Source organism: Corvus cornix, chromosome 2 (assembly GCF_000738735.6).
Source record: "Corvus cornix cornix isolate S_Up_H32 chromosome 2, ASM73873v5, whole genome shotgun sequence".
Lineage (NCBI taxonomy): Eukaryota > Metazoa > Chordata > Aves > Passeriformes > Corvidae > Corvus > Corvus cornix.
In genome coordinates, this window is record NC_046333.1 from 68983707 (window position 1) to 69010397 (window position 26691).

General features: G+C 47.1%; 1 protein-coding gene across 1 annotated transcript; it reads left to right on the plus strand.

Moving 5' to 3' along the window:
- The first annotated feature begins 8319 nt into the window (after positions 1-8319).
- On the plus strand, positions 8320-24185 carry IRF4 (interferon regulatory factor 4). The gene is made up of 9 exons (XM_039550024.1): positions 8320-8754; positions 10329-10623; positions 11095-11281; positions 12044-12132; positions 12687-12828; positions 14582-14689; positions 15989-16342; positions 20283-20395; positions 22332-24185. Exons 2-9 carry the CDS (start codon positions 10420-10422, stop codon positions 22473-22475), a joined length of 1341 nt encoding a protein of 446 aa, XP_039405958.1. The 5' UTR covers positions 8320-8754; positions 10329-10419; the 3' UTR covers positions 22476-24185.
- The last annotated feature ends 2506 nt before the right edge of the window (positions 24186-26691 follow it).

A 26691-nucleotide genomic window follows, 5' to 3' on the forward strand; every position in this document is an offset into this window, starting at 1 on the left:
AGCTTTACTGTGTCAGCAGGGAATTTTGTTTGCATCCCCTTAAATGCTGCTGTCTGTCCTTTTCAAAAAGTCTTTTAAAAAGTCATTGCCTCGCAGCTGTGGAGGGAAACCTCATAATTCACAGCTACTGGGGCAGTGTAGCAGCAGGCAGCCCCTTGCATTGGCAGGACTGGGGCTCTCTGTACATGTGCAACAGGCAGCTCCTGGCCTGGACACTTTGGTCCCAGTGAAGCCAGAGGGGGAACACCTTCCTAGTTCAGTGACAGCAGGATCTGACTTTTGGTGCTTTGAGTAGCAGTTTAAGGCCCCCAAATGGTCATTTCTTTCTTTTAAAATTTTTTTCCCCTTTCTCAAGGCAGCCAGCCTGCAGCACCAGTGTGGGAGAAAGGCTCATGTGGTACTAGAGAGATGTAACAGGATTTTGCCTTACATAGAGATGCAATGGGATTTCATCCTGCTTCTCATATCACCAATAAATTCTCCCATCTTCAAGGACTAAGTGAAAGAAAAGGGTTAGAGAAACTTTAAAACAATGAAGCACATTTCACAATATGCTTCTTATAGCAGCCACTGGCAGTGACTTGTGTCCTTCTGAACAGTAAGACCTGGGGAGCACTGCAAGAGGATTCTCAAGGGCTTTGTAAGGCTGGTAGGTCTGAATATCCAGAGGTGCTAAGGAGGGATGAACTGTCCCATGATGGGCCAGAGATGCTGCAATAAAACCAGTGGCAAGGTATTCATGCCATCTTGCTGGGACCAGTAGCCCATGGTGCCTTCCCGCTCAGTCACAGCCAAAATTGCATTTGCTATTAACAAATACAACAGACAGCTGGGTTTTTTAAGGGCCAGTGTATTTATTGACCCAATCCACAGCAAAAGGAAAAAAAAGAATAATTATGTAACAAAATGAGTAATGCTGAGTGGGTGAGGGAATTTCTTGGTGTTTTCTAGCATGCAGCTACCTTGAGCAGAAGTGTGTGTGGCTAAGCTTGCATCACTGACAAAGTGAAAAAAATTATTTTGCTTCAAAAGGGAAGCATTCCCCCATGCTAGTAAGTCACCCTTCAGAGCATCCTTCCTGTTCATGCCAACCATGAGTAGCCATGCATGCAAAGATCTCTTCTTCTTTCACCACTAGAAAAGAGCAACCTGGTACAAAAGTCAATGAAAGAGGCCATCCAGGCTGCATCAGCTGTCAACAGTCGCTGCAGCTGTTCAGTCCTCAGAAGGCACCGTGGGCCTGCATCAACTGTCAGGCAAACTTAGGAGAATATTCAGAATTTTCCTGAGATAAAGTGAAATGAAGCCATGCAGGCAGTGTGTCTAAAAAGGGGAGTATATCCCATGTCACTGGAAGGAAAGCAGCAGTTCACTGCCATTGAAAACTTCCCCCTCTACCTTTGCAAATCTGCCCTTGGTGATCCCAAATGCTGTTCTGATGAGACAGTTGTGGATGCAGAACTAAAGTTGCCATGGCCCTTTGTTTTACACTGATACCAAAAGCTGCTTGTGATCTGGGGTGGAGAAAGGTGGGAGGAGATGTAATAGTGTATTGTTACTCTAATTTCACATATTCATTGTTCTGGGAGACATTTCCAAAAGCAGCCAAGTTTCTTTTTCTGAAGTGGCTACAATGTCACAGTGTTGTGAAGTTTCCTCCTGTCTTCTGACAACACTTCAGCTCTTGTGTATTTCACCTCACATTTAGTGAGTTTATCCTCCATCACCCAGGATGAAAAAATGCCAAAGCTGCTTTAGGCTGAAAGATGCTGACATCCCAGGAGAGAGAGGTTTCTTCAAGCTTGTCAAGTACTCTCCATGCTCTCATTCCCTCTCATTTATAAAGGTACCCGACAAGGAGGACTGTAACACAAATGTCCCAGTTGTCAGAGGACTGCAGAAGGATAAATTTCCCCCTGCAGGATATTGCACCAAAGCCCCTGCCCAGGACAGCTGGCCAGTGGAGTGCTTTGTGGGGCCTCCTGATCCAAAGGCTGGAGCTGAAACCACTGGACATCCAGTGGTTCATCTGGTACTGTGCTGTAAAGTGATTTTTGGTTGGATTTGCTGTAACATGTCTTTGAAAACTTTTAGAAAGCCTTCACCAGTTTATGTATGTGGTAGACTGATCACTGATAGCAGGAGAAATTCTGACTTGCTACCCTCCGTTCTTGCCCTCCACTGAAATCCTTGTTTACAGAGACTTGTTTCCTTTTAAATCATTCTCCTGCATATCTAATGCGGCTGACCTGCTTCTTTTCAGAGTGAAATACCACTGTACATTCATTTAGGGCTTGCTTGCTCACTCCCTGTAGATCACAGCCAAACTCACATTGTGCCCCTGTGAATGACGAGCCAGGTCTCTCCTCAACAGAAAAGTGTAGGCAGGTTTTTTTTTGTTGCTGCCTAAAGAAGAGCAATAGATAACTGGATTTTTCTTTTTCTTTAAATACTTTAGATTATAGCCCCCCTTGCTCACTAAATATTTTTCCTTTGGGGCTCTGGGTTCCTCTTTTGTCTATCAGAAAGAAGAATGTAACAAACTGCTAGACCATCACCACCTCCTTCTCACAACAATCTGCATGTCATCACCATCTGCTCAGCAAGTCTGGGTTGAGGATTTACCCCTCGCTAATCAAGACAGGATGAAACTGAATCATGTTTGAAATTGTGAAGTTCCTTCCACAGTGTTGTATGTGCCACAAGTGTGCCTCTGGGGATCCTTCCTGTTTCTTTAAAGCAGGGAAATCCTAGTGGAAGCCACATCTATGACTTCTGTGGAACTTCCCAAAGCTCCCTTCCATCTGAGTTCCTTTCTCTACCGTTTAAATTCCTGCTTTGCACTACTTTTCAGAAAGATGCTCCAGTTCAAAAGGACAGAAACCCCAGACAGTTTTATATTTAATGGACAGTTGTAGTAGGTAGTAGGAGCAGAATGGATGCAGTATATATCTTCTGGGGTTTTTTTAATATTCGCTGCTTAGTTTTTAGTGAGTTTTCTTGTTGTGCCACACTAATCCCTCCCCTCTCCAAGTAATTTTCTTTTTTAACTGGGCTCCTTGCAGCTCACTTTCTTTGAAGTGGAACCTCAACCCCAAAATATACAAAACCATGTTGATCTTTTGAACCCAGGAAATTATGTGGGTTTGAACTTACATACCAAGGAACCCAAGCACATTGCTTACATATCCTGGTGTGAAAGCTGGCAACAATTGGTTAAAGCAAAAAGGACTTGAAGTGGTCGTATATGCAGCCTCCCTTCCCCTGGGCATGGGGCTCTCACAACGTCCCAGGGTGTCCAACACTTGGAGTGTCATCCAGCCACAGACTCTTGACAAGCTCAAAATGTGCCAGGAATCAAACAATGTGTCAGTCACACAGCGCTCAGTGCTCCCCAATTCCCTGGAAAGTCACTTCTTCCTTGCTGGAGGAATGGACTTAAGACAGTGATGCCGTGGGGCGTCCCAGCCCAGGCACACAAGTGACAACACCCCTGTCACCAGTTCTGTACTTGTCCCACTTCCACAACCGTCAGCCTGGCCCTCTCCTTGTGTGTCCCACAGTTTGGAAACGGGCTCCAACCATGGAATGTGTCCAAGGCAGGAATTCAGTCTTTACTTTGTTCTTTGCTGTAATAAATCTTGTTTAGATCAGGTACCACCTCTGGAGCAGTCCCACTTCTCCACTATGGTCAGAGTCCATCCCTAGCCTGGCCTAACCTCTGTGATCAAATTGCAGTAAGTGCTTTTTTGTCAGTGCTCATCATATTTGGGATATCTTTGAGTGCAGTTTGTAAACTGCATTTATGGGAAATACTCTGAGGACACGACATGGCTGAAGAAGTTTGGTCAGGTGGGCTGATGGTCTGAAATCCTACCTGTCACCCCATCTTTTTACTGCAAATAAAGGAGGTTGGATATGAAAAAAAAATTCCTATAATTAGGATTTGACTCTTCCACTGGATGAAGGGTAACGGAGGTTCCCAGGTGACAGTGAGCTGGGCCTGTTACTCCAGGGAATAGGGGACACATGGCCACGCTGTGCCTCACATCACTGGCAGAGGACCATGATTCCCTTGCCTCCATATGAGCAGTCCTGGGCAGTCCTTGGTAGCTGCCCCGCAGAGGTGGAAGTCTCAGATTATTTGAGTTAAGGAAGAGGTTGTTCTCAACAGCTCCTGGCCAGCATCAGGTGCTTTCCTTATTATTTTATTTGAAAACTACTTAAAATTGTTTTCTTTTCCTATAGTTTTATTTATTTCTTTTTCTCTTTAGATTAATGACTGCTGCTTGCTGATGAAAGTAGCTGGAATAGCATAGTTTGAAATGCTTTGGGGAGACGGGTAGGCTGTTCAATTAGGAGGCAAGGAGCCTTCTTCCTTGAGGAGATGGAAGTCCATAAAAATTTTGCTGTTGGTTTTCAGAGGTGAAGGTGTCAACCCAGGGTTTCAAGCTCCTGGCCTGACAACTGGGCACTGGGGAAGGTCACCATGCTGCTTGTGTGCCACACTGGTTGGATGTGCTGGCCAACTTTTTCTCTTCAAAGAAAAGCCACAGAATAGCATTTTTGGTTTATGTGATGTTAATTTTCAGATTTTTAAAAAAAATAGATTTTGCGGTTAATGTATTGTCTTATATTGCGGTGGACTTGGCCAGTGCTAGGTTAACAAGGTTGCACTTGCTGATTTTAAAGGGCTTTTCCAACCTGAGCTCGTGATTCTATAATATCTCAGGAGTGAGGACATGTGGAGAGGAGCTCTTTCAGTCCTGTGCACAGGCTGATGTACAGAGGCATGTAGGCAGCTTAATGAGAGTTAGTTTGAAATATTCTTAGCTATGAAGCAGAGGGGACGTACAAGAAAAGAAAACAAAACATCCACCAAATCCACCTAAAATAATGTCAACTGGGCTGTGAGACTCTTCTGCTTAAAAGACATAGCTATGCTCACTGGTTTGCTTTATTTCTAGTATTTAAAATGTCTCTGCAATTAGTATTATGGAAATATATGACTGGCTAATACTGTTTTAGGAGTCACTATTTTAAATGGAGGAACTGCAAATACCCTTCCAAAATGAGAAGGCAGTTCTTATGACATCAGAAGTTGAAGTCGCTACGATAGAAGATGCTTAAAATTGTTTCTTGTGAATCATGTCAGGCTGCTTATAGAGCAAGTGCTTTGCTGAAATAAATCAATGTAGTCAGAAATCTGCCCCAAATTTCCACAGTGTCTCTGAATTCAGTCAATTACATCTGCACAGGTCTTTCTGATGTATAAATGACTTTCGAATTCAACCCCATGCCTCAGAGCTGTTGACTGAAGTGTGGTGTTGGGAGGCTTTAATAGTGCCCCTGTTTGGGGTCTGAGTTGTGCTGCTGCTTTGGGTAGCGGGGGACATCCTTCCACAGGGACTTGCAACTGTGGATTTGCAAGGACTTCTAAGGGAAGAAGACCCTGTGGTAGAAACCTGTGCCACCAGCAACCTCCATCTCAGGAAAGGGGTTTTGGGACAGCTAAAGGTGTAGACAGGTAGCTGCGGGCTTTTCAAAACTATTTTTAGGGGTTTAATGCACTTCTGAAAATGTATTTACCAATGTCATTTGCCAAGGGCTTCAGCACCAAGCTTTGCTGGGTTCCTGAAGAGCCCTGGTCAGGGTCTTCACTCGAGAGGAGAGCTGGGGAAGGAGCTCACTTGCTGCCACGCTCCTGCTCACCTGGGTCTGCTCTGGGCTGCAGCCAGAGTGCAGAGGGCCAGACCTTTACTGAGCACCGGGACCTGCCCCCACGAGCAAACTCCCAGCAGAGCCACAGGCAGATGTGATGCCATGGCAGCCAGGGCAGTCCTCCCACCCCGGGGCGGAGCAGTGCCAGGGAGTGGGCGCCCCTCACTCCCCTCTGTAGGTTCCTCTTCTGCACCGCGGAACTCCCCCTGTGCTGATGCCTGAGGGGATTTCATGGTCTCCAGTGCAGAGAGGGCCCCTGAACAAGCCACAGTCCTCAAAAGGTCTCTGCTGCCGGACATACTTCCTCTGGCATATCTCTAACAGGTCCCCCTGGCTTAGGGACTGAGTTCACTCAGTGGTATTTTAGGGAGACAGGAGACCCTTTGTACCCAGAGAGGAAGGAAAAACGTTTCTGAAGAAAAGGAGGAGTGAACTCCTGGGTGCAAGAGCATTTAATATGTGTGCCCTGTGGCTCAGCACTGCCCCTTTCTGTAGGGACCCACTTCAGAGAGCCCTTGGCAGCTGTTTTGAGGTGACATCTGTCTCTCTTTGCCTTTGTACCTTGTGTGCAATTCCCAGGTGAGTCAGCTGGGACTTCAGAGGGGTTTGGTGAAAGCAGAAGCCATCTCTCTGTGCGTTGAGGGCTTGTGAGCGACTGTTGAGAAGAAACAGTCACTTTTCCTGGCATGCCTTTAGTCAGTGTGACCTTAAGAGTGTGAAAAGCAGGGGGCCCGGCGGTGACTGCCGTGGTTAAACAGCAGCAAGAGCATTTTCACAAGAGGACTTCAGTCATTAACTCAGAAAACTTCCATGAAGGCAGCAGGGCTTTTGGGTGAGGTTTGAAGAGTCAGGCACTTGCAATGGTGTGGAAAATGCCAGAAATGGATGAACAGGCTGTGAGCTGCTGGAGTGTTCGTATCACTAGCAAGGCTGGCTGGGGAGGAGTTGTGTCTTAGGATATGCAAAAAGCACCCAGCGATGCAGCATTTAATGGGGACACCACAGCCGTGTTCTTGATCAGAGCTTTCTACTTTGCAGACCAAAATGGTGGTCCTACATATTTTTGCCATCTTAAATGGAAATGGTTGATGTCCAGAAACCCTGAGTAACTAAGTCAGCAAAGCTAATGAGATTAGAATGTCTTACTCATGAGAAGACTGATTTGCAAAGGCCGAGTGTGCATGTAGGGGTCTGGCTTTAATCATCTCCTCTAACATTTAGGCAACTGGAGATAGTTTTGTAATAGAGTTCTTGCTGCACAAAGCAACCAACCACTCAGCCAGGTAATTTCCTACATATGTACTCTCTGGGGATTTCATGATTGACTTTATCTTCTCTTAATATGCAACTTATCTACCTCTCCATCTATACATGGATTTCTTTGGGCAAGAGCAACTTTTTTTAAAAAAATATTCTCCAGCATTTGAGAAAGAAGGTTTTTATTTTTCTCCTGAAGGGTTTGACCTAGTATGGATCCAATCTGCATGTTTCACCCTGGCCCAGAATTTGCTGGTTTAAGAACCACAAAGGAGAAGACACGAGAAGTGTTCCTTTTACAGTGATATATTTCAAGATGGTTTTATACTTAGTCAAATTACAGCTGGCACCCTGAATACCACACAGTCTTAACCCTGCAAATTGAAATTGGATTTTTAGAAAGTCTTTCAGATGCCTTTTGGTAAAGCTGTGGTTACTTGTCTTGATTTATGGTAGCAGTCACCTCCCATCTCAAAGATATATTCCAGTGTTTCAAAGGTACCTTGGCTCATGACTGAAAGGATTTTGTACTGGCCCTGCCAATGCTTTTTTTAGAGGATGGATGGTGTTTTGCAAACCCAGTACCTGAAGACGCCTGCACTTCTCACTTCTCCCTCCAAACGTGGTGATAATTACATTTAAATTTCAGAAGATGGCGTTGAAGATTTGCAATTAATATCCTACACCGTGCGTGTGCCCGGCTTGCCGGCGGCCTGCCGGCGCAGCGCGGTGACAGATTCTGCGACCTGAGACGTTGCAGCGGAGAGGATGTGGATGGAGGTGCGCTGGGGACGTTAGAACAGAACAACACCACCAGTGCCGCGGCACGAAACACGTGCTTGAAACCCGAAAAGCGGCAAGAGAGACTTTCATGCAAGCCGGGAGCTTGCTCATTCATCCACCAGCTCCCACCACGCTAGGGCAGGAGGCTCTGAAGGCAGGCGAGAGAGTGGGTTCCAGCCTGGTGCCTCACGATGGGCTTTGCGGAGGCAGCATCCCCTGGGCTCAGCGGGGCGGGAGTCGCTCCCGGCCGGAGCTGGCGGCTGGCCCTGATCCCGCTGCTCCCGCCCCATCGGGGCTCGCTGCCTGCGGGACCGGCGCCGCTGCTGCCCCCCTACCTTGTCTCCCACTTCACACCTTTCGGGCTGCAAAACACGGTGTGGGCTGGACGGGTAGAGCCCGAGCCCAGGGGGGAAAGGAGGCGGGTGTCTGTCTCATGCCACTCCGCGATCCCGGCTCTGTGCCCCGGGCAAAGTGGGGTTGGGTCGCAGAGGGTGCCGGCAGGGGGTACCGACCCCGGGCAAGGCGTGGGTGGGTGGGCGGATGCCCCCGCGTCTCCCCGAGCATCTCGGGGGCCCGGCCGGCGCCGTCTAGGACGTTTCTGGTGGGTGTAGCGAGCTGGGTCTTTACAGTAAAAGCCGCCCGGCTCTCACTGGTAGGAGTTTCCCCGGGCTATTTATGTATGTCCGTCTGTCTGTAGAGATTAAAAAAAACCCTACCCAGCGGGGACGCGGAGAGGGCGCCGATCTGCACGCCCTCCCGCCCGCACCGTGTTTACCAGCAGCGGTATGTGTCACTGCCTCAGATGTTTTCCAACTCGCCAAGTCCCCGCTCCCCTCCACCGGCTCCACCTCCGGGCCCGCCTTCCCCCGCCCGGCACGACGCCCTCCATCATATAAAGAAACTTCCCGGTGCCACCGGCCCAGTCGCCCTGCGCCCGGTCTCAGCAGCCGCCCGCACCGGCGGCCCCTGCCCGCTCCCAGCGCTGTGACAGAGGTAAGCGGGGGGCGGCCGAGCCGCCCGGGACCCCCAGCCCGGGCACAGCGCTCCCGCCGCAGCACCCGCGGGCCGGGCAGGGAGGCGGGGTGGGCGGTGCGGGCGTCTCGGCTTCCCCCAGTCGGGGCTTCTCCTGTGGCTGTCGGCACCTGAGGCGAGAGCTTTGCCTTTTGGTTTTCTTCTTTTTTTTTTTTTATTTCCCCCCCTTATTCTATTTTTTCCTTAATTTAAAGCAAAAAAATAATACCCGCCCGTTACCTGCTCCTGAGGTGACGGCGTGCGCCGGCCCCCAGCCCGGCCGGTTCCCGCGACCCTCGGGAGGGTCGCAGGAATGTGTGGAAGGGATCCGCTTCATGCACAGTGAAAGGGGGGAAAGTGACTTTTTTGGGGTCTTCGCAGAGACTCCTGCGGGCTCCGTGCTGGGTAGCCGTGGTCTCGAACCCTTCCCCCCGCAGACGCGCCCATGTGCAAGGGAGATGCTGGAGGACCGGGTTTGGTGTCCGGGGCAATGCTGCCCCTGCGGAGGGGTGTAAGAGGTGCGGAGCGGTGCTGCCCATCTGCCCACAGTAGTGTGCACCTGTCCGGCAAGGGGCTTGGGAAGACTCCTCGTGGGTAGGGGCAAAGATTCCCGGGTGAGGAATCACTTTATTTTGCTAGATGTAATAGGGGGAGGGAGTGAAGTGGGAACCCACGAAACTAAGATTTCGGGCATTCAAGCATTTTTCAGATTGGTGAGACAAACCTGAGGCCACGTCCCCATCACTGGTGCCGGTGTCCTGGCGTTTGCACCTTCCCAGTGGGCGCCCATCCCTGCAGAGCCACGCCGCTCTCTGTGAACGCCTGCACCTCTGCGTGCAGCTATAGGGCTCTGCGTGGTGGGCTGCAAGCTCCCACGTCCCTGGGGACATAAGTGCCCTTATGCCAGGCTCTGTGGGTTGCTGTCTTTCCACTTTTAGGTATATGCAACATACAGATTTGAGCGTTGCTATGTGTGTGTGCTGGGAGCAGTTGGAGGGGTAGATATGTATAGGACATCATGTGTTCAAGTGTGCCTTGCTGAAGTGAGCTTGTGGAAACTAGTGTGATGTTACAGATAGATGCCATATAAGTCATAACTGCATGTGAAGCCCTCGGAATCGTGTGCGTGTGTCTGATATCACATATGTGCACGATCATATGCAAATACATTTTAATGCAACTTTCCTCTTTTGGTTGAAAAGTAAACCCCCAGTTGAACTCTCAGCAGGACAAGGGAGTTGTGCCTTAAGTCACTTGCAATAAAAATTTTAACGACTGATGTATGTTCATGCAAAAGAGTGTCGGGACAGGGGGAAGTCTGTCAAAGTCTGCAGCACAGGCAGTGCCTGGGGAGGGCTGTGGGGGGCTGTGCCCAGTTTCCTGAGGCTCTGTACCGTGTTTCCCGGGGCCCCCAGGGCCCCCTACATGCCGTGGCTGCTGTTTGGTGTGGTGTGTGTGGCATCAGGGACCGGGCACCACTGGTGTGTACTTTGCCCAGCGCTTGACCTGCGGGTTTTCCTCTCCCCACATCCTGCCCATTTCCCCCTCCCCCGCAGCCTCCCAGAGAGCCGGTGCTTGGACGTGTGCAGAGAGGTCAGCTTGGTGGGGCACCCCAAAACTCCCTGCCCAACCTCTGACACAAGTGGCATGAACTTGGAGCCGGGCGAGTGCGGGATGAACTCGGTGAGCTGTGGCAATGGGAAACTCCGCCAGTGGCTGATTGACCAGATAGACAGCGGCAAGTACCCTGGGCTGGTGTGGGAGAACGACGAGAAGAGCATCTTCCGCATCCCCTGGAAGCATGCTGGCAAGCAGGACTACAACCGGGAGGAGGATGCTGCCCTCTTCAAGGTAAGGCTCAGCCTGGGCTTGGGATTGCGGAACACTGGCAGGGCAGGAGGGATGCCCCTCCCCATCCCATCCTTGCCACCTGCCTCTGCAGGCTGGTTCTGCTGGTTGGCTGCTGCTGGACGCTGCCTGGCTGGTGGCGCTGGCTGTGGCCTGGTGTCCCTGTGTTTGAGGGACAGCCCACCCTTCCACGCTTCTCTGCGTGGACTGAAATGCTTTTGGGACTGCAGCACATCTGTTTCCACACTCATTCCCCTTTCTTATGCCCTCTAAACTGTTTTTGATACCTTACCATGCTGCTTTTTTTTAGCCTAAACCTGTAGGGAGTAAATTCATGCACAGTTCATGCACATGTAAGCACACACACATATGCTGTTTCAAGCATTGTGCCTTGTAGTTGATTCTTTTTTTTTTTCTTTCTTTTTTTTTTTTCCCCCATTTTCCTGCTCTTTTGATTATCTGAAATGTTTCCAGGCTTGGGCTCTTTTTAAAGGAAAGTTCAGAGAGGGCATTGATAAACCAGATCCCCCTACCTGGAAGACAAGATTAAGGTGTGCTTTGAACAAGAGCAATGACTTTGAAGAACTGGTGGAGAGAAGCCAGCTGGACATCTCAGATCCCTATAAAGTGTACAGAATAGTGCCAGAAGGAGCCAAAAAAGGTAAAGCATCTTAAATTCCCTGTGTAACAGAATGTGAATATGGCTCATTGCAAGCATATGAGGACTGAAGTGTGCTTTTCTGGAATGGCCCTGCAGGCTTTTTAAGTCTTTTAAGGGACAAAAATGAGGGCTCAAGTGCAGCTTGTTCTGATGGCTAGAGAGGCTGTGTCTGTGGGAGGACCGCTGGCGTTTGAGTCGGAGCATTGAAAGGGAGCACTTGCAGGAAGATGCAGACAGGCGCCTGCACATCACTGGAGGAATTGCTCTTTTAGCTGGAGCCTCTCTGCCAGTTCTGTGTAGTGAGAGCCAAGCAGGCGGCTCAAGGGACAGGCAAAAAAAAAAAAAATTAAAAAAAATTAAATGCTAGATCTAGGTTGGGAATACAGGGAAGAGCAATTTTGAGGCAGACAGTAGGTAACTGCCTTGAGGGGGAGGAGCTGGGAGTGAGGGATGCCCAGCCTGCAGCCTCCAGGGCAGGGGCAGGGCAGTGCCTGTTCTCCAAGGAGTCCCTGGTGCCAGGCAGGGCCTGTGGGAGGCAAAGGCTTGGCATCACTGTGCACTAGGCTGGGCACTGCGGGACAGACTGCTTCCCGGAGCTGACTGCGAGGGGGGCCAGGGAATCCAGTCCCAACTGGGCTCTGGAAGGCATTTTGGTCTTCTCTCTGTTCAACAGCAGGTTGTATGGATTTATCTTTAATGTGCCGATTGCAGATTTCCTTAAGATGTGGTTGACATTTATTTTCATCCCTCTGGTGAACACAGGTGCAAAACAGATCAACATGGAGGAGCAACCATTAATGATGAACCATCCCTTTCCAATAACATCTCCTTACACTGCACTACCATCCCAGGTATGGCATTAGTTGAGTGTTTCTCTTGGTGCCTCTACACTGAGCAGGACAATTTCTGTGCTCTGTGCTGTCTGTCCTCGCTGGTGGGGCTCTCAGGTTCTCTCTGTGAAGAAACTTCATTATGAAAAGTGAGAAATTGAGAAGCAACTTTTCTAATGTCAGATGAGGCCACAGGGCAGTTGATTTCCCTTGGTGTTGTTTATCCCAGGGTAATAGCTCTTTTCTGTTGGACGACAGTTCCTAGTGCACTGCCATTCTGTTGATGCCAGAATGCAAGCATCCAATGAAGCCTTGCTCTTTCAAGCAGACATTTAGCAGCAGTGCTTTGACTGCCTTTTGTTATTCCACTCCACTTATTGTTTACACCAGTGGTGAGAAACTCATTTGAAAGCCTCATTGGTGGTGGTGGCGGAGTGCCATCCATGTAGCCTGGGCTCAGACCTCCATGGGCTTTGGCAGGGAGAATCAAGGAGCTGAGATGAGAAAGCTGATGCAATGCACAGCATTAGTTTTGACAGCTGCCTACTAAAAGAATACCTCGTTAAATTGAATAGGTACCGAACTACATGGTGCCCCATGAACGGAACTGGAGGGAGTTTGCCCCGGAGCAGCCGCATCCTGACATTCCCTACCAGTGCGCCAGCGTCCCCTTCGCCGCTCGCGGTCATCACTGGCAAGGGCCCGGCTGTGAAAACGGTAAGATGCCCCTGTCTAGGGCTGCTTGCTGAGGCTGGCCACCTGGAGGATCCTCAGGTTCCAGGTTTATTATTTGTGGCTTTGACTGGAATTAACAGATGTGGATGGAGAGGAGTGCTGGGTTCCCTTCAAAGACAGCCACCTTTGTCCTGGCTTTTGCATTCACTGCCACTGAATGTGTGGTGTGTGGGCTGTACAGTCCTCTGAATTGATAGAAATTAGCCCCCAAAAGTCCTCAGCTGTCTCAAAAGCCCTGAGCAATAAAGAAGGCAACCAACCCTCACAAAAACCCCAAATGGGAACTTTAGCTTTTCTCTCTGATTTTGGACTTTTTGAGGTACACACCAGTGAGGTTTTCCCTCCAGCCTTGTGGGTTAGACTGGCATTATTCTCCCTAGAAGAAAGCTGGAATTATTACTTTATTTTAGTGCTGTGGAAGTGGGACAGCTTGTCATGGATTGAGACTCTCTTGGGGCTGGTACAGCAGAAACAGAATAAAGGGATGTTTCCTTCCCCAAAGATCTCACAGTACCAGAGCCTAACATAATCATGGCTTTCCAATATCTGCATCCATAAGAAAATGCCCAAATTGTGAAAATCAGCAGTGCTGAAGCCTTCAGGGAATAAAACATAAGAGAAAGGGAACTGTGTCCTGTAGACCCTTGCAGGATAGCTCACCTGGGGATGCAGGCATTTGCTTTGTGAGGAGAAGCAGCTGGTTCAGTAGGGCAGGAAAGGATGGGAAGTGAGAAAGGACTCCAAAGAAGAGATGCTGTATTTTCAGAGGACAGCTCTCTACTGGTTTTGATGCAGAGAAATCTTTGGATCTGCTAAAAAGTAAATGCTCATTGCACTGCAACTTTTGCTGGCAGTATTTTGGAATTATTAGGCAGAATGCTTTGCTTTTAGTTGAGTTATTTGCTAATAAAAAAATCAAGGTTGCAAGCAGAATGAGCTCTGCCCTGAAGTACATCCTCTGCAGCAGTTAAACACATTTGGATACTTGGCTGAATTTGTAGGCAGTTGTTAGTGGTTGATACTGGGTTTCTCACTGGGCTCTAAAATGTGTCAAGAGATTGAGGGTGTTTTTTATCCGCATTGCTCCAGCTCCTGATTGTGGTGAGTTCTGCCACTGGGAAGGGTAACGCGTGCTTGCCTGCAAGTCACTTGCATCATCCTCCAAAGGCTTTTATTGGCATTAAGAAACAGAGGGAAACATCAATTGCCCGTGGTATAATCCACTTACTGAAAGGCATCTGTTGGAACAGTTTAATAGTAGTTCTGCTAATAAAACCCTAATAATCTCCTGCCACGAATTTTTATTTACCTACATTTAAACAGTGTTAGGCCCAGCTTTATTGTTACACCCGTCATTAGTAAAATTTCTTGTAAAAACAAATTGTTTTATGCTGGTGACTTTTAAGAGCACTGTAGTCTAGTTAAAAATGTGAATTATTTCTCTAATGGAATAACATGTTAGGTAAGGAAAAGGACTAGGGGGAATATTGAAGTGCAAAGGGACTATTTCATGCAGACCCAAAGGAAAATACAGTCCAGGTAACATCTGGAGTGACTGGTAGAGTTGGCCTGCCTGGAGGAATTTGGAAATAAGACCTTTTTAAGAAGAAGGGGAAAGAGAGAGAGAGTTCCTGTTGGGGCCCAGGAAAACTCGCTTTTTCATTGCTGTGATCTCTGCCCTAGCTTTTCTCTTAGGATTTAGGCTGCTGTCACTGACTTTTGTTTGTGAAAACAGGTTGTCAGGTGACAGGAACCTTTTATGCTTGTGCTCCTCCTGAGTCCCAGACTCCTGGCATCCCGATTGAGCCAAGCATAAGGTCTGGTGAAGCCCTCGCTCTGTCAGGTAAGGTCCGTAACCCCCCAGCCTTCCTGGGGAGCTTGAAAAGAGACTCCCACTTCTGACTTGCCCAGGCACCATCCCTCCTTTCAAATGAAAGGAAAAAAAGAAGCAAAAAAATAAAAGTAACCTCTTTAATGAATGAATTTGGTGTATGGTTTTAAGTCTCTGTTTTCCAGGATACTTAAGCACTTCCAGCCCCAGCTCCAAGGGATGGAGGTGGTTAAAGTTAATGGAAGTGCTTCACTGGCGCATGGTATTAGTGCTGAAGTGCTCTGGTGAGACACCAAATCAGGCCTTCCCAAGGCAAATTAGGAGTATCTGTGACTTAAGGCTTAGGTTTTCATTTAGGAGGAGCCTAAATGGGTACCTTGTAGTGCTCCTGCTGGTGCCATCTGGCTTTGCTCTGCTTTGTTATTCCTGGTGGAAAAAAAAAAAAACATTCAGGAAAGGAAAGGGAAGTTATTTCAGCCAGGTTTGCAGATGTCTGGATGCTGGGGAACTTTCTAAGTAACTCTGGAAAAGGTGTGGGAATGTGCTTTTCACAAAAATAATGGATAGACCTGTAATGTGATACTTGGTGGGTTTCTTAAGTGGGATTGCTCTCCTGAATCAGGGTCAGTGTGTGTGTAGATGTGTGTGCCTTTGTGTGTATGTGAACATACATTGTACACACACGTATATATTTTATATATATATATATATATTCAGTGCTGTGTGAATTCGTAGGAGTCAGCCAAGTTGACCAAATGGCCATTTGAAAGCAAGGCAGGGGATTTTGGGTACAGCCCTGTTGGAGCTGGAGCCAGCAGTCACTTCTCTCCAGGCAGCTGAGTGCAAGTTTGCAGGTCCCCTGTGCAGAAGCCTTTTCTATGCAAAGTCTGGGGGGAAACACAGCTACTTCCTTATTAAATCTGAGGAAGTGCACTGAGCCGGTGGGTTTAATTGTGACGTGAACTTGGAAAATGTGACCAACATCAACTTCTTGTGTGCAGATTTTTCTTTTAAATGGAAATGTGAAGTTTGTGGGATTCTAGTTCCTACCAAATTCCCATGCATCAGTAGCCCTTTCAATAAGATAAGAGAGCATTAATGGTACTGTGCCCCAAAAATTTTAGTATTTATATTGTTTTATATGTTTTTATATTTTTTACTAATATGAGCTTCTGGGTGGTGCTGACCATTGGGATCAGAAATCTCATGCAAACTTGTCTCTTGGCCTTAGCACAGATCTGAAACATAAAACATCCATGCTAGTGCATCACAGTGATTGTTTTTTGTTTGTTTGTTTGTTTCTCCTTGTAGACTGTCGACTCCACATCTGCTTATATTACCGTGAAATACTGGTGAAGGAGGTGACAACTTCCAGTCCTGAAGGCTGTAGGATATCCCATGGCCAAAGCTACGAAGTCAGCAGCCTGGACCAAGTTATCTTCCCTTATCCAGAGGATAATGGCCAGAGGAAGAACATAGAAAAACTGCTGAACCACCTGGAACGAGGAGTAATTCTATGGATGGCACCCGATGGCCTCTATGCTAAGAGACTTTGCCAAAGCAGGATCTACTGGGACGGGCCTCTGGCACTCTGCAGTGACCGGCCCAACAAGCTGGAGCGGGACCAAACATGCAAGCTCTTCGATACTCAGCAGTTTTTAGCAGGTAATTCCCACCATGGCTTTGATACTGTTTTGGAAATGTCACCCTGTGGTCGCTGTCCACATCAGCTCTATGGGAGTGCTCTTTTCATGCTACTTTATGAATTACAGTGAGAATTGCCCTTCGATATTTCTGGGCAAATGCAGCCAAGGAGTACTTGAATCCTGAGTAATCCTATAAATTTCTGTACTCTCTGCACATTCAGTGCCCCTGCACAGACCAGCAGGAGTGAACTGAGGCTCAGCTGGTGACACCCAACCCCCCACATTTCTATACGAAGCATAAAGAGGAACCTAGCAAAATAGTTTCTCCATAAATTGACATAGAAAAGTGGATGCTGATCTTGGATTTGCTAGTCTTAAGTCCTGGATAGGTCTGTGGTCTGCACTCGTGCTCCTCTCAGCTTGACCCAAAAAAAGCCTGAGGTCTTGCCCAGAGTATAAAAATTTCAGTAGCAAGCCTTCTTTTCAGACTGTGCCAGTGTCTAAAAGATATCTGGGAATTGAAAAGGATTTCACAAGCTCTGGAATTTCAAGAGTGCCTAATATTCTGAGCAAGGAGGTGCGTACCTCACCAGAGCTCTCTGGGAAGGTCTCATTTTGCACAAGGCAGTGCAGAAGGAGCAGGGGAGTGCTTTAGGACAGTGCCTTCTTCCCCTTCCAGCCCATGAAGGGAAGGGACAAAGCCTCAACCCCACTTCCCAGCACACCTGAACAGTTAGAGAGAGGAGAGCTGTCCACCCAGAGGAACTGGTGGGAGATAGTCATTGTTCCAGAGGACAGCTTGGGCAGCAGGAATAGACATTGGCTCTTCTTTGCAATTTCTGGCATCACTTAGAGGTGAACTAAGTGGCTATGATTTGGTGTGTTTTCTTACTAGAACTGGGCATCAACACTGGCATGACACTCTCAGGGGAATAATGCCTTGCAAAATTTAAAAAAAACCCATCAAACTAAATCCAAATCAGCAGCTTTAGCATACTTTATATTCCAAGGTTGATGTACTCTCCTAGAGAAACAGTCAAGAAAAAATGTATTTAAAGAGAGAAATCTTATATAGATGTGAGAATTGACAGTTAGAAAGGGGAATTTGAGGTCAGGGTGTTGGCTTGTGCTTCAATCACATGCTAATTTAAAGATGTATAATTCTGCGCCCAGTGATGGTTTTGGAAATCCCTTTCCCTTTTCTTGGGTGGTTTTTTAGGTGTGCTCTGGGTTCTTCCAAATGGTTGACAGGACATCTCTTTTTAGACACCTAACCCCGAAGATAAGCTCAAGCAATAGTTATTTTTCACCCCTCCTAAATTACTTATGCACCAGTGCCTGTGCAAACCCAAGTGTGTGGTTGCAGTCACAGTCTGTGGCGTGTGCAAAGTGAGTTTTTGCATGTGATGATGCTCAGTGAAGTTTGTAAGTGACTTGCCGTGGGCCTGTCACCTCTGCACATTAATTGAATGTGCTGAGGTCCCAGCCTGCAAGCAAGCTCAGGGATTCCCCTACACTGGGAAACTGGGGCTCCTCTGGGTAGAGAGGCAGGAGATCTCTGCCAGGAGAGGGAATCTTGAACAGCAGAGAAAGGGACAGATGCAGAACTGCTATGGACCAACCACAACTCTTGGGAAACCACTGAGGAGCTGAACCCTGCAATGAAAACTGCACTGGAGCATCGGGGCCTGTGCTGAGAAGCCTCTGCTGCTGAGAAAGCTAAAATGGGGCAATAAATCAGAAATCAGGGGAATGGTCTCTGTGGAGAGAGATAAATGCATTGTAAATGTTGTAAATTGGGCTGGCTGGAGAGTAGGAGGACAGAGACTTGGAGTTTGAGGGTGGTAGCCAGAGAATGGTTGGTGGGACAGAAGGAGTGGCAGCTGGAGCCAGAGTATCAGGAGATGGGAAAGGTTTGGGGAGGCACATGGGGAGCCCTTTGGTGTTGGAGGATGCACTTGGGCCTGGAAAGGAAGACAGAGCAAGTGGAAGGTTTTGGAGAAGCGCTGGGCTGACCTCAAGCCATGATTACCCTGGTGGTGGGAAAGAAAGGGCTTTCTTCTCCAGGTCTGTGCTATGGGCACTCCCACAGGTATTCAGGACTTGGAGAATTGCTGAGGCCAAGTAAAACAAGGGAAAGAGGAAGTTGAAAGAAGTTGCACATTATCAGTGTGGTTGGATTGGGCTTGGGTGGATCATCCTTCCCTGTCCTGTACCAGCACAGAGGGAAGCAGGGTCCCATGGAAAACATCTCTTCTTTCTTGCCTTATTCCCAGAGAGCTCATGGCACTCTTCAAGGGTTTTTAGGGAGACTTTGGGGAAAGCTATGCTTTACTCCATGTTTTAAGTGAGATGCCCATTGTTCTACTTGTGTAACTGACCCTCTCAGTAAAACTGGTAGTCCAAGCAAGCCTTGGGATGCTGTTGTGGTAGCCACTGAATCCACCTTGGTCTGAACAGCTTGCAGTTAGAATAGGAATGGCAGGGGTGTATTTTGGGAAAACATGCATTTGTCATGTAAAGTTCAAAGGCTCTCCTTTCCCTCTCTAGCAGGGAGGGTGCTCCATTATAACACATTGGCTTTAATATTAATTTCAGCTTTTTTCAGAAAGCATGAACAGGGTTATAAATGAAAATGATATCTTTATCAATCAGCTGTGTAAAAATACGGCACTTAACACAGACTTTAGCAAGGATATGTTAGATGGAATGTTCTCTTTTCAGGATGGAAATGCAGTGTCTAAACCACAACATTTGGTCCACAGCACTGGAGATTTTGGTTTGAGTGGAAGTACCTTATAAATGCCTGCCCTGCTACCTTTCACAGGGGACACTGACTATTAGAATAATAATATAATTTGACCATTTCACTTTGCACAAGGCTGTGGGTTAGTGAAGAGGGTGCAGGAGCACAGAAGACACAAAAGGCTCTTTTGCTGGCTCAGTACATGGCTGAAGTGCAGCCCTTCCCCTTTCCTTACCTCAGTGTCCTGCACCAGGCACAGTGATGACAATGGCTGGTGGCTAAACTTTGTGCCTGGCAGTGCTTTGTGTCTCTGGCCACTACCAAGCCATTGGTTTCAGTGCTGCTCTTCTGTGTCTGCTTGGATGGTTCCCAGTTACCACTAGTGTCTGCTCCAGGGGCTCTGCTGGCGGGGTCCCACAGTAGTACTGAGAGACATGTTGGTTTGTGCATATGAAATTAATTGTGAGACAAAGCAAACAGAAAAATTGCAGTGTTGTAACTAGTTCCCCCTGACCCGAGGGAAAGTCTCCGAACTCAGTGTCTTGTGCTTACCTCTTGTCTTTTTCCTGACCTCACTCATCATCCCCTGGAGTTACTTTGTCTTCTCTCACTGTGCTCCAGGGTCGTCCACAAAGTCTATCTTACTGGCCTATACTGGTTTTGACTGGGGCAGGGTTAATTTTCTTCATAGTGGTCCATGTGGTGCTATGGTTTGGATCTGTGACCTAAACAGTGCTGATAACACAGGGACAATTTAGCTGATGTTGAACAGTGCAAGCACAATGCCAAGGCTTTCTCCGTGTCTCACTCTGCCCTCACAGGCCACAGTCTGGGGTGACCAAGAGTCTGGGAAGGAGCACAGCCAGGGCAGCCAACCCCAGCTGAGGGATATTCCATTCCATATGACCTTGTGTTCTGCAGTAAAACAGGGCTTGGGGGAATTTGCCAGAGGTTGCTGTTGCTTGGGCACTGGCTGTGTGTAGGTCAGCTGGTCATGAGTGATTGCTTTTTCCAGCACTTGTTTTTCTTTGTTTTGTCTTCTTTGTTTTTTTCTTTTTACCATTAAACTGTCTTTATCTCAGCCCATAATTTCTTGTCCTTTTGCCATTCTGTTTTTCTCTCCCATGCTGGAGCTGGGAGGGAGTGAGTAGCTGTGTGGTGCTTGCCTGTCGTCCATGATTATTCCACAGCACGGTACTTTCTCTCTTCCCAGAGCTGCAAGCCTTTGCTCACCATGGACGTCCACTGCCAAGATACCAGGTCGCCCTGTGCTTTGGGGAGGAATTTCCAGATCCACAGAGGCAGAGGAAACTAATTACAGCCCATGTAAGTAGGATTTCTGCCTTACCTAAAACAAGCACACTCTTTGGCAGATATGAATCTGCCAGTCAGGCTTTTGTACCTCATGTGTATTATGAGGGAGGTAACAAACTGTTGAAAGTGCAGCACTTTCCAGAACAGGGTTTAATCCCCAGATCTGCCAAGGACTGGTAGCCCTCAGTAGGGCAGAGCACCTGATTTTCCCTCTCTACAGAGTGTGTCATTTGTGATCTGTTGCAAATCCCATCAAACCCTAAAGCTGAAATGTACCGGGAACTGCAGGGCCGTGTTGTTATCACCAGCCCAGACGTGCAGCTCCTTGGACTGCCTGGCTGGTGCAGGATGCGGTGCTTTTACACCCACTGCACCTGCAGGGGCTCCAGAATCCCAGCCTGCATTTCCAGGACCTCAGCCCTTAACGGGACACAGGGGCTGCCTGTGCAGCTTCAGGGCTCAGTAGCTGTCAGGCTCACGGGCTGACTGACCACAGTTCACACACACTCAAAGCTGCTGTTTCGGGATGCTCTCTGAGAGAGGGTGATGACAGAGACTGAGACCAGGTACTTTCTGAATTGGCTCTATTGGTCCATAAAACCACAAGACAGGTGGTAATTCACACATTAGTGGCAGGGCTTAGCTCACTGCATCCTTGATAAGAAAACTGGTGTCTCTTTAAAATTTTTTGAAAGCCCCTTCAGTAGCAGCACAGGTCCCAAGTCAGACTTTTGCCCTAAGCTGTGGCCTCTCCTCAGCTGTGTAGCTTTCATGCTGCCACACTGCTGCCTAGCAGGTCTCTGGGGTGGAAGTTGAGAAGCTCACAAATCCATCCTGAGCTGTGTAATGACTAGTTAGAGATAGCTGCCCCTTCCTGACTCTCCTTCAACTCTTTTCCATTCCTGTTTTGGCTTTGCAGCTTTCCATCCCTCCTTCCTAGCATCCTCTCTTCAGTCCCCTATCCATCTCCTGTCCTGGTATCTTCTCTGTGAGCCTGTACCTCCTGGTCTTTCCAGAGCTTTGCTTCCCCTTTACCAACTGCTCAATCTCCTCATCCTCTTGATCTGTCCTGACTTGTGGGCTGGTGGGACTCTACCATCCCACCAAAGAGTTATGCACTGGAAGCTGCCTGGCTCAGCTGTCCCACTGCCTTCCCATCTCCACCATCTCCTCCAAAACAGTGCCTGTGTCTTTTAATATGGAGGGATTGGCTGACCAGCAGGAGAGGATTGTGGACAAGTGTCATCCAGCCTGTCCTCCACTGAGAGTAAGGAGAGCTTCAGGTGTTTGTTCTCAGTGTACAGCTCAAATATTTGCAGTCAGAGCCCAAAGCCCTGAGAGGGAGTGGTGGTTTCTGAAGAGACAGAAGTGAAGGCATTGTTAACTCATACAAATGCCACTTGGTGGTTGATCAAATTCCTCATCAGAGCTTGAATGAACAGAAACAAGAGTAACCTTGATGTTAGGTTGAAATCTAACTTCAGACACAGTCATTTGGCAACGTATCTCAGCTTACCCAAGGGCTCCAACATTCCAAGTTAAGTCCTCAATGTGCTTTGCAATGCAGACAAGACTCTTGGTGTGTTCAGTATGTGTTTAAACACCTCGAGTGGCTGTGGACATCTGTGTCCTGTGGGCATTGCTCACATCCTGGGGCTGGCTAAGGGACTGCAATTTTTGATACATCATTTGTGTCACTACTACAGTCCCTTTTAAATGAAGGCAGTGAAGGTAAGGAGTGGGAGGCACTTGGCAGGAGAGCTATGCTAGGCTAGGCAAGACCTAGCTTAAAACAGAGATTAGTGACACTGCTGAAATTGTGTTCCCATTCTGGTAAGCAGAACTGTTTTGTCCTGTCTTGGTCTTAACTTAGAACCACCGTAAATAACTAAGATAAGGAGTGTGAAGTTTTGTCACATGTCTGATTAACATTTTGTCTGTTCTTAAGGTTGAACCCATGTTTGCCAGGCAGCTGTATTACTTTGCTCAACAAAACAGTGGACATCTGCTGAGAGGCTATGATTTACCAGAACTTGTGCCTAGTCCAGAGGATTATCACAGATCTATTCGCCATTCCTCTATTCAAGAGTAAGACCCTCAGAAAGAGTGGTTTTAAAGGCACTGTAAAGATTGTGGAGAGTGGAAGAGCAGATCTAGGTCACGATTTGGAGATCCACAGTCCCAGCTGGATGTGTTCAGGGTTTCAATGATAGGAAAGTGAACAACTAGAACAACTGTATTGTACAATAAAAGTGACGGGTCTTCAACATTTGGATGCTACGTCTCACATAGGGTTCCACTGTTGCTGAGAATAACTCAAAACTGACAAAATGATTGCTGTGTTTACGTTTGCTTTATGTTCTCCTCGGCTTTTGAGGACTGATCCTTACCGAAGACTTAAATCCAGAGTTTACACTGTTACCTTTGCAGGGCTATTTATTTTGGATTACTGATCTCAGGGAAAGTACATAAATTTGTGGTGTTCCCAATTTGAAACTGTAGCTACTGTAGGTGGGTAGCAAATGTAGATGGTTTATTGAGAATAGCTAATACATGTAAGTGGTTATAAATTTAGATTCATAAGTGTGATGCCTATATTCTTGTATAGAATATTTCAGTGTATTTTTTGAAAACAATGCAATTCTTCAGAGACATATTTTTTTAATGCCTGACTGACATTTGTCTTGACAATTAATTCTTTTGCTGCCATTGTTGTTATTGGATTAGCCTCCATGATAGCAGTTTTAAAGTGATGCATTTATGGTACTGTGTTAAGAAAAGTGACCGTTCAACTCATATTACCTGTGAATTTAGTGGATTAACCACTAAAATTCTAGAGTCCCAAAGAACAGGTTTATAAATAAATTGCATTTTTCTTGTAATTGTAAGCTACTATGTATGCATTATACATACATATATATGTATGTGTGTGTGTATGTATGTATGCATTAGAATGAAGTTGGCAGACCTTGCAAATAGCACAGGAATGGTCCCACTGCCCCTTTTTTTGATGCCACATGCATGAGCCAGCTTAAAATAACCACCACCTCTGACTTATACAGAGCCAACTCTGCTGTTTGTGTGCACTCACAGCTTTGTTCCAGTGGTACTGAAATGAATGTGAAGGGAGAGCTCAAGGAGAGCAGCATTTGGCCTCCTGTACTAAGACAGTCAAGGAAATAGTTGTTTGAATGTTTGTAGAATTTGATGCAGTTTGTAGCTTTCAGTGATAGGGTGCCGTTAAAAAGACCAAGAGGAGAGGTCTGGTGGGTGTGTGTGTCAATGAAATTTCCTTGCTGGCAGGCAGACCATGTGATCTTAGCAGCTTTCACTCTAGAACGTGATCCCCCTGTACTTAGCAGACATACTTCACTTGACTTCCTAAATGAGGAAGAGAAAACGGTACTTGGTCTGGCAGCAGACTTGTGTTCTAGGGACTTTGAATTTATACATCTTAAAGATGCATCCTCTTTTGGGATATATTATCCCCCTCCTTCTCCACAGTGCCAAGCAGAATGAACAGATCAGTTCTACTTTGTTACTTGAAGGATTTTTTTTCCTGGCTTAAAGATTTTTGTAGGGGAGACCTCTTTCTTAGACATTAAAAGCAATGCTCTAGGTGACCTTCTGAGCTTCGCCTGTGCTTTTGTCCTGCACATACATTTTACTGAAAGGGACTTCTGTGTTCAGACTTAACTGGTACAATACAAATATTTGATGTGTTTTTCACTTTTTTTCTAGTGGTTGTTGCTTCATATGCTCATTGCTTCAGCTCACGTCTTGGAATAAAGTTCTATTTCCCTACCAACTCGGTGCGTATGTGTTGCTTTCAGTAGTGGGACAAACCTAATGTGTGTGGTTCTGCACTGTGAGCCTGGGCAGTGCTGCTGGCTGTCTATGGGGAACTCTGTTCTAAGCCAAAAGTGCAGAGAAAGGTCAAAAGGTAAGGATTTTTGTTTACGGAAATGTCTGCAATATAAGCCACAGGTAGCAGAAAAAGGGAAAATAGGGAGGTTCCCCTTTGGCTGTTGGTTTCCAGGTCCATGGACATGGCAGCAGAGCCCTGAAGCTGGGGATCTGGTGCTGCCATGCTGTGTTCCTGCCCCTCCAGGGCCTCTGGGGCTAGGGACCTGGCTGGTACCCTCCTGCCCAGCCCAGCATGTGGGGATCCTCTGACTGCCACTTAGTTCCTGGTTTGTTATAGTTTCCAGTGCACTTTCAAGTGAGTAAAGCTAGGAAAGGGTGAGAAGGAGGATGGTGAAGTGAACTAAAGTAGTGAAGTTGCAAATAGGAGCGAATTTACCAGGTAGCCCCTCTTTGTTGGAAACCAGGGTCCTGAGAGGGGTTTTTGGGTACAGATTACAGAGCAAGCAAGGTGTGAAATACAGTTACAAGATCTGTGAAGCGTCTGAAGATGGGGGGGAGAGTATTTTCTCTTTTTGTGCCGACTCCTATTGATAATCTAGGTGCATTATCAGTTTTGGCTTTGGAATAAGCTTTTAATTATTTTCCTTGAAGTAGCATAATTTAGGTCTAGTGGCTGTGGAGAGGGAGGGAGAAGAGCACCATCTAATATCTGGCCAAACACAACTTGCTTAATTTGAATGCAGAGAGAGGCAGGTGAAAGGCTTATTTTAACTGGGCAAAGAGGCTGAGATATTTCCCTTGGAGCGATGGTGCAGGGGGGTGAGTGGAAGGAAAATCAAGCTGTTATTTGTACCATAAATTGTTTTGCATGTGAGGACTTAAAAGCTGCATTTACTTTTGTGATGATTTCTTACTGTTCAAAATAACTATGAATACCTAAAGTGGGGAAGAAACAACAAACAAACAAACAAAAAAAAAACCCTGGAAACATTTTCTCCTTTTAGTATCTTTTTTACAGTCACTACGTGAAAGCATTTTAGGTACTTCCTACCTCTGTTAAATTCTGTTTATAGTTTCTGAGGTCTACTTCCTTCCTGTTATGATTTCGGTGGCGTAAATGACATGTTTTACTCCTGTCAACACTGAAGGCATAGCTGTTTGGTTTTTTTTTCAAACGTTTCTTGTGTCATTATTGGTTTTTCTGATTTTAATCCAGCCACAGTTGCAACTGTTTCTTGAAAGGGCTTTGTAGCAGAGAAGCACCTATATTCCAAATTTGATTCTTCTGAGTAGTTTTGCCTGATGCTGTAAGCTGTATTAGCCTCAGAGGGGTTGTAGGTTAACCAGAAACAAGGAGATATATTTTAAGCTGAACTACAGTGCAATGGGGTTTGTGGAAAAAACACAGGATTCACGTGAAAACCCCTGTGGCCTTTTAGACGGGGGAATATGCATGGTGTTTACATCAGCATTTGTCAGCAGCGTGGAGGTGGGGAAACACCACCCTCGGCAGAGGGCTTTCAGGAAAAAGTAAAGCATTTTCTCTTGCACGCTCTCAGATCACTGTCTGTGTATACTTGTAGAGAGGTGGGGGGGAGGGAGGGGGAAGGAAGAGAGAAAGAAAGAGCACTCATCAAAAAGGCCAAGCAGATTGAAACAATTGTATCTCTTTTCCCAGGCAGAATCTGTGTCAATTTTAAATTAACTTGGATGGCAAGATACTAAAGATCTCCAGGGTGGTTTTTATGTGAACTCTGATCTGGCTGGTAGTAGGGTGAGAGTTACTGATTTTTGATTTAATGCTTGTGAGTTTGGCTGGCTCTGAAGAGATGTCAACAGGTCCCTGTGACTCGGAACAGTTGGGAGGTAGCTGGTGTGCAGCCATCCAAGCACTTAACTTCCAAGTGTGTACTCAGGGGGGCACATCCTTGTTGCATCCCAGGGGAGTGGTCACATCCACTGTGACCCACAAGCAGCTTCACTGCTGAGCTTCAGGAGCCAGCTGGCCCAATGCCTGCAAAATGCTCCATGCCCTGACCATGCTGAAATGACAGTGAAGGAGGAGCTAACTTAGGTGTCTCAGAATAAGACTCTTGGAGCTACAGACGTTAAATAACTTATGAATTGATTGGATGGGTTGTCACTGTCCTTTTGGGAACTGGCAAGAGGAAAATGCAATCACCTGTGCTCAAGTGGAAACTTAAAAACAGGCCAGATGCCTTGGTTCTGGGTTTGGACTTGTTTTTCTGCTTGGCCCTAGCAGAGACTGACTGGAAAGCTGATGTCTGAGTGGCTCTGCACAGGGTGATGTTCTACAAAAAGGCCATTGTCAAGAATGCATAGAGCCCAGTCCAGGTTTTCATCTCTTAGACAGGAGTAGCTTCATGCCCTGGCAAAAAATGGCAATGGAACACAGGACTTCATTTTGCAAATGCACTTTT

Excerpts from the sequence above, each read along its gene's own strand:
- IRF4 (XM_039550024.1), top strand. The coding sequence starts at position 10,420 with ATGAACTTGGAGCCGGGCGAGTGCGGGATGAACTCGGTGAGCTGTGGC. Across the intron at positions 12,133-12,686 it reads ACACTGCACTACCATCCCAG|GTACCGAACTACATGGTGCC; the intron begins GTATGGCATTAG and ends TAAATTGAATAG. Across the intron at positions 20,396-22,331 it reads GGAAACTAATTACAGCCCAT|GTTGAACCCATGTTTGCCAG; the intron begins GTAAGTAGGATT and ends TCTGTTCTTAAG.